Source organism: Nyctibius grandis, chromosome 27 (genome assembly GCF_013368605.1).
Source record: "Nyctibius grandis isolate bNycGra1 chromosome 27, bNycGra1.pri, whole genome shotgun sequence".
Lineage (NCBI taxonomy): Eukaryota > Metazoa > Chordata > Aves > Nyctibiiformes > Nyctibiidae > Nyctibius > Nyctibius grandis.
This window is the reverse complement of record NC_090684.1, coordinates 2547853-2562155: the sequence shown is the minus strand read 5'-3', so window position 1 is coordinate 2562155 and position 14303 is coordinate 2547853. Positions and strand designations below refer to the sequence as shown.

Sequence of the window (14303 nt, the reverse complement as noted above, 5' to 3'; positions counted from 1 at the left end):
ATGAAGCGAGATTGTTACCCCAACACAGTCGCTGTTAAGTGACTACGTGGGGACATGACGCTAATTGAAAATAGGCAATTAAGTGGCAGTGCCACAGAGCAAGGAGAGGAGAGAGGAGGAAAATAGGAGCTGCAAGAGGAACCGCGCGTGTCCCGACCCCCCCCGGGGACACGAGGGAGGAGGCTGAGCTGTAACGCGGGCAGACAGGGCAACTGCGTGGCAGCACAGGTTGTGTTTGTACAAGGGATTCTAGGTCACGTCCCCGACCCCACAGCGTCAGGTCCTTGCAATTTCCCCAAAGTCGCGTAGCTGGCCTCGTCCCAGGGACTGCAGTTATTAATCTCTATTTTTGTCAAACCAAAACCTAAGCTACACCCTGAAGTAAATAATAACAATCATCATCATAGTAAAACCAAGGTGGAATTTACCTGACCTCACTTAAACGCACACTGAACTAGTGGATTAGCTCTACTTCACTAGAAATGAAGTTCATCCGCTCTCCAAAGCAACGTCGACAATCCTTAACTTCAAAAGCAGAAACGAGTGACTTCATTGCCCCACTGGCTGTCTCCAGACCCAGTAACACGACAATATTCTCTCCCAGCCTTCCCTTCTCGGCTGCAGCAGTGAGTCCGTGTGCACACATGTCCGTTTGGGCAGGAGTTTAGCGAGGAGATTTCCCTGCTTACCAGAATCTTCAGGGATGTGCCACAGAAGCCTTCAGACTCCAAAGATAAACTAAGTGCAGTTGGACTCCAATACACAATGAGCTTCTGTGACCAAACTTCTCCCCAAAAGTTTAAAGTTAAAGATCTTGAAAGGACAAATATGTCCTTAGGCATGCTCGTAGGTTAAGATCAAAGCATTAACTTACTTCAGGAATGATTTTGTAAGGCTTTGCCAACACCAGATGCTAGATGAGGTCTCATTCATGTGTAATCCAAAATACTAACTCCTGTTCTAACCTGTCCACCAGCCACCAATGGATCGTCCATATGGGACATAAGAGCTATGGCTAATAGTAACTGGGCAAACATCACCTGGAGCCACAATTACTCTGCAGGAACTGACTTTGTGGTTAAGTATATCACCAGTAAGCATCAGATCGCGTGGGGACTCTATAGGGTGGTGATGCCATTAGAGATCCTGCCAGCTCCCATGGTTGCAACCTATTACCCCCTTCCTGACAGTGTTCAAGGCCAGGTTGGATGAGGCGTTGAGCAACCTGGTCTAGTGGAAGGTGTCCCTGCCCATGGCAGGGGGTTTGGAACTAGATGATCTTTAAGGTCCCTTCCAACCCAAACCAGTCTGTGATTCTATTACTTGGTCTTAATTACAGTGTGTGGAATAATGCTCTATGGGCACGTGGAGGATGGGAGAGGAAAAGGCAGGTCATGGTCATTGCTGTGTAGAGTGCACCAGAGCTAATCCTGGTGATTCACAAGTGATTCCCCCTCTGTTGTGGTCACAATGTAAAAATATATATGAAAGAGGACAAAACTTTAAGGGAAAACAAATGAAATCTACATAAATTGGGGAGCAGTTTTAAACGCCGTTGAAGACAGGCTTCTTGAACCTGGAGTTGGCAGAATCATCTATGATCCTAAACCTCCTGTTGTATCCAGATATCGTTGTCTCTTAAAATTGTAAGGCTATGTACTTAGTCTGGAAACTCAAAGCCAGTATCTCTGGTTCTAGTACTTGTTTAGAAAGATGTTTCCATGTTGTTGGGTTTTTTTTTATAGATAGGCAGTGATGACTACTGCTTATCTCTGACTTTATTTCCCAGCCATTTCAGCCCTCACACCACCCGGTATGCTGGTCTTAAATCGGCATTTAAAATAAACCAACTAGGCATAATCATTAACAGCAAACCACTTATGATCATTTACAACATCATTTAAGAGACGGCCTTGCTTTCTCCTTGAAGCAATTTCTAATGTGCAGCCAGTGCCTGGTCTCACTCCACAGCCTGCACGGCTTCGGAGGGCAGCACGGACTGGGCTAGGCTCAACCTTCCCCTTTAAGCTCATCAGCAAATGATTCCCGGCACAGTGCAAAGAACAGGTCATCCTTGGCCAGAGCCTGGGAACAACCAGCCCCCAAGCACCCCTCCTTGAGCTGAAGGGCTCTAGACCCCTCTCACCCCCAAAAGCAGCAATCTGCCGGCTGGGGCGAGCAGCCCTGCAGCATGTTTAATGCAACATCCAGCTCATTCGAAGCCTCCTTAACCTACCAGCAAAACTGGTGCACATGTAACACTCCCAAAAAGCACAAGAATTGGCTCCTTTACTGAGCCCTGTAGCACCTTCACCCGGCTGAGCGGGACCAGGCAAATTCCAGACCCTTTGTGGTAAATCCCCAAACATCTAGACCTGAGGCTGGGCAGATAAAGGACCTATCGGGTCTTAAAAGCAGGGAGAGATGTGAATAGCTACCGGTATTTTTTGCAGTGGGGCAAGCAGGGATGCAGCAAAACCTACACCGTATTCCTGCATCACCGATTTTCTTCTGTCCTCAGTTAATAGCTCCTTGACCATCAAGCTGTATTATTTCTGCTCAGTGGTTAGGGATAGCGTAACGCATCGCCTGCAGTGTCGACACGGTAATCTCTCCGAGCCTCCCGCAGCTGGGTTTGATGTGCGGTTTCTGTTTCTCAGGTAACAAGACAGAGAAATCTATCCCTGTTAAAGCTCAGACCCCTTCCTCTGTGCAGCTGGCGAATCTGACGCCGGGAATGATGTACAAGCTGTGGGTGTTCCCCATATGGTCTAGCCCCAGCGAACACTCGTACATAACCTTTACCACCAGCTCAGGTGAGCCGGGCTTCAGCCCCGCCGCGGGGTACGTTTCCGAGGCATGTCACATCCATCACCGCCGACGTCATTCGCGTGGTGGCGGGAGGTGGTTTGACCATGACTGCATGGGACAACCCTCATCCACCCCTCCTGATCTCTGCCCTTATTAAAGAGCCACCCCCAGCATCGCCGGGAGGTTGCTCCCCGTTGCACGGAGGAGGAGAGCCCCAGGAGGGGATGGGGATCCCTTCGAAGGAAAGGGTCTTTAAGGAGGGTGGAGAACACGCTCATGTTGTCACGCGGCTCTGCTTGAAGCCCCGCCACTGCGTGTTCGCGCTTCCACACGCGTGTTGCTACTCGTGGCGGTTGCTTTGGCCCCAGGTTATGGTGGAGGGGCAGGTGGGGAGATACTGGTGATGGGATGCAGGTGAGGGGGAACATGGTGCTTGCAGAAGACCTGGGTAAGAGTCACATGTAGCATGTGCTGAGGGCTTTCCATCCTCCAGGTATGTTTCCTCTGGCAACTTCACATTTAATTGCACAAGCCATTTTCTAGGCTGAGCACCCGAGTGATTTTTACAGCTTTCTAATTATGGGCTTCCTACCCTGCCCACCCAACACCAGAGAAATACCCGTATTGACTTCCACAGCCACTGAATCGGGCTTTATGCATTTATAAAACTTCACACTCGAGGAGTTTCAGTAGATCAAAACAACCGTAACTTCCTTTGTATTCACCCGGGGCTTTTGCCGTAGGAATCTGTGCACAACGCCTGTCAAAGCACGGGTCTGAATGCTTAGCCGAAAGCCCAAGGAGCAAGCAGCACGGGAGTAACCCCCACTGACTGATGTAGTAGGTAGAGGCTGTGATTTTCAAAGAACTCAAATTTTGCTCAGATCCAGCCGTGCAATGGAAAGCTCAGGCATTTACCAGGCTCTGTGCTGAGAAGTGCAAAAGGGAAATGCAATTCCCAGCAAGGGAGTGCTGCAGGGGGAGGTGGGGAGCAGCAGCTCTCCCCACACCCCCCCCCCAGCACATCTTGGTGTCCAAAAATTTGTCAAGCCAGAACGCCGCTGAGTAATTCTCCAATGTGCCGAGATGACACAGGGACAGACAGCAACTGCTGGTACTTCTGCATATCTAATGCTGCCCAACACTGAGAAACTACCAGCGAGTACTGACCTTGGCTCTGTCCTGCCTCTGGCCCGTGCCCAAGGTCTGATGTGCCTCCTCAAACGGCTCCGTCACCCTGTGATATGGTTGAACCCACAGCACAGCACCCATGGAACATGTGTGGCTTTGCAGAGAGCCATGTTTTTCAAAAGGGATTTATTTTCACCGGGGTTTTTCCCCATCGCTCCCCTGACTCAGAAATCACCAGCAGCTCGACAGCCCCCACCCATACCACACAACGTGTCTTTCTGGATAAGTATTTCCCAATCTGGACCCGCCTCTGTTCTTTTCTCGCCTGCTTTTCACCCACTTTGGGATCTGGGGGGAGAGGGGGCAGCCCCCTGCATGATGGACAACAGGAGGCAGGGAAGCATTAGGAAGAGAGGGGGGAAAAAAAAGCAATATCCTTGGCTGATTGATGCTGGCAGTCTTGGCATATCCATTTTCTGTAATTGAGGGGTTCCTACTGATATTATCACTGAGACTGAAAGATGGGGCCACCCTTGTCCCTGTGATAGAGGCCGATTGGTGACCTGAGCCCTGTCACCGCGGGACGCACAGAGCTATCGCCATCCCTCCATGCATCAACGCTGCAGACCCATTTCTTCGCTGGCTGGATACTGCTGACACGAGCGTTGAGCCCCCGCTGACAATCATATGCCATCAGGAATGCTTTTGACAAAAAAGCATTGTTTGGGGTTTTTTTGTGGGTTTTGTTTTTTAATGTTTTGCAAATTTCTATTCTAGAAGTTTCTTCAGTTTTGAGTGTAGGTCTGTAAGAAGTCCACCTGCACTGTGGCTGCAAGACACTGCCCCTCCGACTTTGCTTCTGATTAACTGACAGCTCAATAACCCAACAGAGTTCCTTCCAGTAGTAAAGGACACTTTGAAACTACAAACATAGCTTAATACAAAGAGATCTTCTAAATTTAAGAAAAAAAACCTCCCCAGCCAGTACAAACCCTGGGAAGAGGATCATGCAAGGCTGGAGCTAGTGAGACTTTACACACCTAATGCTCTGCTTTATACAGAAAGACAAAAATTTTGCTCATCTTCTGTTGGTGGAACACAGCTTTGCTATTGGCATATGAACTACGACTGTTAGGTAACATCTTTTTTGCCACAAAATCATAATTTAAAAAAAAAAACATTACTGCAGTTGCATTTCAGATCAATACCTGTTCAATTACTGAGCTGCTTTCCACTGTCTCCCCTTAACATTGGCCTTACATTAAAGCAAATCAAAACATCCTCTCTGACAGCCATGTACTTAATCTTCTCTTTCGCAATGCTGCAATGACAGTCACTCGTTTACTATAAATACAAGATTGCTGTGACGATAATTTTGTCGTCATGTGTTGCTTTTTTGGGAAGGATGGCAATTACACCTCTACCTTGGCGATAGGCAGTGCCACGATCCTACTGCAAGATCCCCTGGTGACTTGGTACTCAAAATCCTCCCTCCCTGTAAAACTCAGCCCCAATCTGCACGGTGGTATGAACCCACCGCTCAGGCTGCTCTGGCATTTCATACTTTGAAGACCCCCTTCTTTCTCCCTTAGCGCTGGGTTCAGTACAAACCCCATCCCATCAGGACTGCTAATACAATCTGTTTCCATTTCAAAGCTCTCCAGTGAAGCTTTCTTCCCCTTTCCTCCCCAAGCACTCAGCTAATTGAATCCAGTTCCCAGCTCCACTCGGGTATAATCTCATTCTCTCCATTATAAAAAAGTGCATCTTCAAGGACTACGTAGCTCAGGTTGTACTAAAGGTAAATATTAAATGTGGCAGCATTAAAGGGAAGAGCAGCAGAAGGGAGCCAAGGCACCATTAGGCAGCTGCTTCCACCCGGCTTCCCCGGGAGCTTGGTGCCGCTCACAAACACCGAGCGTTCAGGGTCCCACATCATTTCTTTAGCGAATGGTTCTCTTTGTCATCCTTTTCCTCTTTTATCTGTGGATTTCCTTGTCACAGTTTGCTGCTATTACCTACTGGCAATGTGGCTTAGATTTCATCCCAAGGAAAGTGCCTGTTCTCTTGGGTTCAATTTTGATGGAATAAGTATGCACTTACAGCCCTAAATTGGTGTGGGTTAGGAAAAGTTTGCCAATTCAACCCATTTTTAAAGTTTTTGTCTCTTTTACAAGAGCCTTTCATTCAGAATACATTAACAGAGGGCTGGATTTTATGCTTGCTTTGTAAGCACCGTCAGGGTTTTTTTGTCACTTGGGCACCAAAAAGGATCCTCGCTGCACTGTCCTGCCCATTTCAGGCAAACCCCCGCTAAATCCCAAGTCAATCCCATCCAGCTCACACCCCCTGCATTCCTACCAGGAATACCTATCTGTTTGCACTGCAGTCGGGTTAAATTTAGCCCCCCTGCTGCGCTGAAGGTTATTTTCTCCTCTGCTCTGTCTTGCTGAATACAAAGTGCATGTCAATGAGAGCCCGAAAATGGCAGCTTGTTGCTATTTATAGGACACAGATTTGTCTGTCTGACCGTGTATGGGAGCTGCAAACAAGAAGTTAGAGTACGTGAGGGAGGACATGGCAGTTAGGAGCCAGAGCATTGTTTGGGGAACAAGACACCTCCTTGCTTGGTATTAATCATATTAATATTCAACAGCCTTTTGAGGGTGCTGGAAGCAGCGGTATAAAGAGTTTGTCCCAGGAGAAAAGACTATCCAGTGCTATCAGAGCACCCCTCAACTATGTGGGACCCAGCTGTCATTCCTCAGAATGCTGCTCCCACCGCTGCGTCCCCTCTCATGCACTGGCCAAGTCTCGGTGGGCTTCCACAAGTCTCCTCTCAGCCCTGGAGATGCCCCTCGGCCACCCAAGGGCAGCAGGACCTTGGTGGCGGTGGCAGCAGAGCCACTGCCCATCGCCGCTGCAGCTTGGGCAAGGCTGGCCCACGGGATTTGGGTTTCTCCCAGCTCGAGGGTGCTGATGAGCCCTTCAGGGTCAGTAACCCTCTGGATCCAGCGGTGCTACTGGGACTGGATCTGCTTGGGCACGTTCCTTTCAGACCTTCTCGCTTCCAGGACAGTTTTGAGACACAGTACATGAAAGATCAAATCTGTTACCCAGCTGCTTTTGCCATTATTTGCAATGCACTCACTGGTCTGTGCTAGGTTTTACTTTCCGTTGTGACCCTTCGCTGTTTGTAGCTCCTGCTAAAAGGCTGAGGTGACCTACCACCACAAAAGAAATAAAAAAGCCACAGATCCCTGTGCTACAGTCTCCGATAACCTGGTCAATACACACATAGTCACACAAATGCAGCGCTAAAGATAATTTCTAAACCAGTGGACTGTGTCTTACTATTCATCTGTTTCCCTCTGTGGTTCTGCTCTGTCCCTTAAAGCTTTCTTTTTTTTTCCCCTTTCAATTTTCCTCCCAGCTTATACCAAGAATCAAGTGGACATCGCAACGCAGGGCTGGTTCATCGGGCTGATGTGTGCCATCGCTCTCCTGGTCCTTATTCTGTTGATCGTCTGCTTCATTAAGAGGAGCAGAGGTGGGAAATATCCAGGTAAGAGCGTCGCACGGCGATCGTTTGTGCTCATGGTTTAAACATCTCCGGGCTCCTGGGGGCTTATCAAATCATATTGCTCTCAGATAGATGCTTGTGATTCCAAGGGCTTTTCTTTCTCTGTAGTGGGAACACTATTATTAGTGGGAAGGATTTCAGTTAATTAAAGGTCGGGTGAGGGCTCTGTGCTGTGCAGGCTTTAAGCTGTGGAGCTGGACACTTCTGCTATACACGACCCAACCTCTACTCCGGAAATTTGCTTGTCCATATCTAGAAAAAGATCTTTTCGGGCAAAAATCTCATTAAATTTTTGCAAAGCAAAGATAAGGCTTAAGAAAATTCACCAATTCATACATCTTCTCTCACTCTCTGGAGTGCTTGTGCCCTGGTGCCACCACAGCAGTACCCTTTGCAAGCCCTTTGCAAGCCCTCCCAAGCGCAGGCTTTTCACAGAGTCAATGAAAAGCTGTACTTCACCCCGCAGGGATTTTACAGACAGCCTCAATGCCAGCTGCTGTTACTGCCTTGTAAAGCTTTTATCTTCTGTGCTGCTTTTTAACGTGAACGTTGGGGATGTGCTTATTTACAGTACGAGACAATAAAGATGAACATCTAAATCCCGAAGACAAGAACGTAGAAGATGGGTCCTTCGACTACAGGTATGCTTCCACTGGCATGTGCACCCACGTCTCCCCATCAGCCCCACTCCCAGCCATCACACACCTCACCGCGCTACCCCTCCACATAACCGCAGCACCGCGGTGCCACACAGCCTCTTAAATTGTTTCTCCCACCTTCCTCCTCCTGCCTCCTTCCCTCTGCAAGTCCTCTACCAAAGGGAACATTTCCTGCCTAAAACCCTGGACCAGTGACCAGGCTGTGAGGATGCTGCTAAGGTCTCCTCCTTTCCCTGCCTCAGGCTGGGAGAATCAGTCCAGGCAGAGAGCTGGGACTCTGGCATCAGCTACCCAGGACACAGCTGCCCAATTAGGATAGGAGGATTTTTTCTCCTGACTTCAAAACGGGGGTTAATTAAACCCCATATCATTACCAATGCTCCTAGCATTACAAATGGAGGTAGCAAAGATAGGAAGAATTTATTTACTATTCAGTAAGGGATGTAACAAGACACACGTGTTCTGCCAAAGACTTTAGAGGAAGCAAAATGAATATATCTGTCTGCACACAACACATAAATGGAAGTAGAACAACTGCAGCCCTCAGTACAATCACATTTATATGGTTAGCAGCACGGTAACGCTATTTCAGTAGCGACTTTTTCTCTGAAGGATGCCGTAAGCCCAAAGCTCCCCAGTCTTCTGACAGCACGATACAGAATACAAATACGGCCCAGCAGGAACAGGAGTAAGTGGCACATTGTAGGAAAAGGTCTCAATTCTCATTGCCCTAAACAACACCCAAGGGCAACACCTTCCTCACCTCCCTGCGAGGTTTGGTTATCACTTCTGGTGGTAGCAAGCCACACCGGGGCAATCGCATTAAGTCCACACACAAATGGCAGTTTGGGGCTGTTCTCTTCAGATTCCTGGCCAGGACACAGGGAACAGCAGAGAAGAAGTTAGCCCAGCCTGGTCCTGTTGCAGGCTTTGCCCCGGATCAAACGCATCTCTTCCCAGGCGTGATTTTACAAGTGCAGGCAGTGCTCCTTGTACAGACACAAGCCATAACCAAAACTGCGTACCACACAGCTAGCGTCCATGCTTTGACGACCAAAACAAGTCCCTTTAATGCTCCGAGTCACAGTAGGGATCCTCTTGGTTCCCAGATTTGTGGGATGGTGTAAATACCATGCAGCAAGCCTGAAACATCTCATCACCCAGGAGCTACCCACACACAACTCCACAGGCTCAGCTCCATCACCTGGATCTCAGACAAGGTCTCCACAGCCGAGCTTCTGGCAGTACGCACTGATTTCAGAGATCTGCTTCTCAAGAGTCCGTTGAGGTGGCTGCAGTCAAGGCCTCCTCACCCTCATCACTCCTAAGGCAACTGCCTCGCATAGAAGGAAACCCAAGCTCTTGGCATGGCTGGCGGCATTGTGACAGTCAGCAATGCTGCATTTACTGCCCAAGCACCATCCAAGGGGCATTGCCTTCCAGGCAATGGGAAGGAATGGGGTAAATCCTTCATCCTACTACACAGCAGCTTCTGCTTAGCTTAAACCCAAACTTTTATTGACAGCCCCATTCCCGAAAGTTTGCAAGCTAAAGGCAGAGGTCAGTAGAAGGGCAATAACCAAGCTTCAAGATGCTCCTGCATTTTCGATCACACTGTCCCATGGACTAGATGGGGGAAAAAAAAACAGTCAAACAACAACAACAACAAAACCCCAACAACCCATAAACTTTGCCCCCTCCTTCTCAGGAACAACAGGTTTCCTGGGAGAAGTAATAGGAGGCTTCCCTCAAGGAGGCAGAAAGGAAGGTGAACCTGAAGGATTGACATGAAACGCTGTTGGCTGATTAAGATTCAAAATGATTGCGCTGTTAGGCTCAAGGAGGGTAGCAATTAGTATTTCAAGCAAGGACAGGAATTGAGCTGACGCGAGTTCTTCATTGGTTTCCCTCCCCACCTCCACATAGCATGTCTGATATGCTCTCATCATATCTCACGTCCTTAATGCCCTGTGCATGCAACTTTCAAATCTCTGCAGCCTATAATTAAGAGATACTGTCACATCTTTCTGTTCCACTAACAGAATAATGGTTTTCCTGAGCAGAGGCTAAGCTGAGAAGCTTCTTTTCAAAGCAGGAGACCATTATCCTTGGACAATGTCCTGTGCCAGTGACTGTGCCTCATTATACCAAATGTTTAAGCTGCACATGGGGGAGTCAGCTGGAAACCCCGGCCACTGGGAAGGGAAAGTTGAGTGGTTTTAGCTTCTGGGCTCCGGTTCAGATTCAGGAGAGCATCCTGTGGCACAGGTCACACACTGCAGGCAGTGCCAGCTTGCCCTGAATGGACCATCTCAGCAGACATCAAGACAGGAGGACACCGAGCCATCCTCTGAGCCTAGCGAGGGGAGGAGAGCTCTGGTGAAGCCGCCTGGGGAGGTGTACGCTTGTCAATAGATAACACGACACGGGTGCATGGCTGTATCATGGAAGCCCAGCAGAAGGTGGGGGGGAACCTGAGCGACCCCTTCACTCGGCCCTCGTCCTGCTGCATGTCGGTCCCCACCAGCGACCGCTGTTCCCTCCAGCCGCTCGCTGACAGACTTCAACCACAAGCCCTTGTTGACCAGCCCGATGGCAAACAGCCCCCTTCCCACCTGCACCAGCCCTGCTGCTCTGTATCGGCTTTCTCGGGGAAGCCAACGAGGCTCATCCAGCTCTGAACAATTATATTGGCTCCATTTGGTATAACGAGGCAATTAGCTCCATGAGGAATGCAGAGACGTTTCTTTTTGGTTTTTAGCACTGCCCCTGTAAATGCAGACCTCATCATACCTCTCTCTGATCAGGCTCTTTCTGCTTCTCTCTGTTTTATTCCCATTCTTTCTTCTCCTTTTCACCTGGTCTATCCACATGGACCATGAAGGTCTCTTGAAAGGTAGGACCACGTGCTGCCAGAAGTCCGGCACATTTAGCTTTTTTTACTTTCCTTCCTCCTAGCTATTTATTTCTTTATAGCTGAAACTATACCTTCCCCTCCCTATTCCCATGTACCTGCCTCCACCTAACACATTAAACGAGATCCCTCTAACTCCCACTGCCACCGGGGGTACCCCCACGTCCAGCCAGTTGCATCTTGCGTGGAAATGCTCTGTGGGCTGGGGGCACCCCCAGGCGCCAGCCAGACCCCCCCAGCCCCACGCTCGAGGAGCTGATCCCTCCTGCTGTAGTGGGACTGGCCAAGGGTTGGACCTGGGGACGATGCCCTCAGTGCATTCAGCGCCCTGATGCCGGACACCCAGGGGACGGTGGCAAGGGACATGAGCAAAAAAAAACCCGCTAGATCCTAATCAATCTGCCCACTCTGTCTCAGTCCTGAAAATCCTCCCTCCGGCTCAAGCCTCCCCCTCTTCTCAATGATTTATGCAACTCAGGACGTTTCTCAAATGGTTTTCATCTGGGTGCTCTAATGCACACACCAGCAAACCCCATAGAAATCCATTTTAACGGGGTAATATTGCATCAAGATGCTGATGAATATCTGCTTCGCCCTCCTAATGCACTAACAGGATAAATAGCACCGGAGAGAGGTAAAACCAGGGGGCAGGTTCGGGAGACGCATTGCCGGGGTGTTTGGTGCTGCAAACCCCCATTAGGGAAAATCTGGCTCTAGATTCAGCTTTAACCGAACCCCAAACCTTGGGAAAGGATATTGCAAATAAAGGGATCTGGGTTTTGCCGCTCTCTACCTGGCATTTATTGGGCTTTCTAACTGGCAGTCCCGCTTGCAGACTGAATTCTCTTCCTCTTCCCCCCAGAAAGAAGCTGCTTTCAAAGCTAACAAGTTATTTTTTATTATGATGCCAAGTTAACACAAGGCCTCAAATATTGGTTTTGTATTATCACTTAATTCACAAAGTGCTGATACAAGGAAATACGTTAGAAAGCTGCGTGCTGTACTGTGGGATACCAAATTCCTCTCCCACTGTAGAGAGCTGATGCCATTAATTAAATGGCATGAGAGAGATTTAATGCCTTCCCCAGCTGAAGAGCATTTTGCTCCCTGGCCCAAGCAAAGTGTTTCTCATGCCTTCCTGGGAAGCAAACCCCTTCGTGTGGTCACCAACTATCAAGGGCTGCAGTCAAAGCCCAGTACTTTTACTGATTTTAGGAAAAATAAAGAACAGAGTAGAGTGCCATGCTGGGGAGTGAGTCTGACGAGTCCCAAGCTAAAACAACAACAATAAAAAGACAGGAATGGAGGTGGAAGGACAAATGTTTAAGGTACATATGCGACACCTTTAGGAATAGTACAGAATTTGCATGCTGGACATAAGATCAAACATGAACTAAGGACTAGCTGATATGAAAATTGATTTTTATCTATAGAAATCCACTCTCATCCTCCATGCAGCCATCTGTATTTGTGAGATACCAGCCCTTGCCCTCCAGAGAGAAAACAGCTTTTCCCTGTGGTTTTTTTTTTGTGTTAGAAGGCTTTCTTTAAAGGGTTGTTTTTTTCCTGTGAGTCAGACTATTTATTTTTCAGTGACCTGGCTTAATCTTTCTAGTGAAAAAGAGAAAAGGATAAAGACTTGAACAAACAAGCTTAGACGCTCAGAAATAAGCTTGGAAAGGTAAATTCCCAAGAGTTTTGGAAGCTGCACAGAACTTGGCATCCTATACGTGCCCCCTCGCAGTGCTTTGAGAGTGCTCCCCATTGCATGTAGCTATCTAAACAGCCAAGTGCGGTTTTCTGCAAGGAAATCTGGAAACAAACATCACTAAACCAGGTTACACCAAGGTTGGCTAAAATGCCGAGAGAAAGAAAGAATACAAAGCAATGACAAGGGAAGGATATTTAGAATGTACATCCAGTTGGACTGATCTAAGCATCGTATGTGATACAGGTTAAAAAAAATTGCTTTCTAAAAAAGAAAGAGCCTGAAGGTTGGGCTTGCAGCAACACTAACCACAGCACCAACTGCACAGGCAGTTGGAGGCTATGTGGAGGTTGTCTCCACACCTTCACGTACGTGCCAGACACGTCATGACTTGCTGTCTGCAGTCAGAGCACCCCGCATCCGTGGGCTCTGGTCAGTATATTTGCACACTGGATTTATTTTTGAATATCCAGACCTTGGGTGAAGGTTGTAAGCCCCATTCTCAACCCTTACTGTGTCTGTCTGTCTTCTGCTACCCAGCGACGAAGACAACAAACCCCTGCCAAACAGCCAGACCTCCTTGGACGGCACGATAAAGCAGCAGGAGAGCGACGATAGCTTGGTGGACTATGGAGAGGGGGGCGAAGGGCAGTTTAACGAGGACGGCTCCTTTATCGGCCAGTACACGGTGAAGAAGGACAAAGAGGAGACCGAAGGCAACGAGAGCTCGGAAGCCACCTCCCCAGTCAATGCTATCTACTCCTTGGCATAGCGCGATGCACTGAAACCACAAACAGTCTAAGGTGTTTGTAGTGGATGGGGGTTAAACATCAGCCGCCGCCGCCACTACCTCCAGAAAAGTGTGAATTAAAACAACCAACAAGGACAAAAAAAAAAAAGAAAAAAGAAAAAAAAAAAAGAAAAAAATCCAAGCAAACAGGCAGACCAGGTGGCTGCCGATGCCATCTTATCCTTAGCAAACAAGCGAACGGCAAGGACTCCCAGGGCGCGGATGGGTTGGAGCTGTAGCTGAAGTCTGGGCTGAGCCAGAGGGGCTGGAGGAGGAGCGGGATGCTCGAGCTGCGCCCAGCTTCGGGGCTGGCCCCAGCACCCAGAGCCAGCCCGGCAGGGGCCACGATGGCTCGGCCAGCCGGGCTCCCCGAGGCCCTTTTTGTTCTTTTGGGAGGGAGTTACAAATTCTTTTTAATCTTTACAGGAAGGTTCCAGTTAAGAGGGGGGAAAAAATGTTTAAAAAAAAGTTTTGGGAAGAGAAGAGGGGTGAGCGGGGCCTGGGCAGAGCAGCAAGAGCAACAGAAATGCATGAAAGGAGGAAAGCGGTGGATCTTTGGGTAACGACACCACGGCACTGTATTACTGAGATGTCCATCCTCACAGCAGCATCTTGCCCATCGCCTCTCCCAACCCAGTCAGCACCACAACCTCCTTCCCCAGAGATCAAGCAGCACCTGTGCAGGGAAGAGCGGGTCCCCCACTTCT

The 14303-nt window shown here is 48.8% G+C and overlaps 1 protein-coding gene across 1 annotated transcript in view; it reads left to right on the top strand.

Moving 5' to 3' along the window:
• Window positions 1-14303, top strand: part of NFASC (neurofascin) — an 83110-nt gene extending 68807 nt beyond the window's left edge. Inside the window, exons 28-31 of the mRNA XM_068419465.1 lie at window positions 7376-7507; window positions 8097-8166; window positions 11069-11080; window positions 13347-14303. Of these exons, the coding sequence (XP_068275566.1) occupies window positions 7376-7507; window positions 8097-8166; window positions 11069-11080; window positions 13347-13578 (446 nt within the window). The 3' untranslated portion in view covers window positions 13579-14303. The remainder of the gene's footprint in view (window positions 1-7375; window positions 7508-8096; window positions 8167-11068; window positions 11081-13346) is intronic.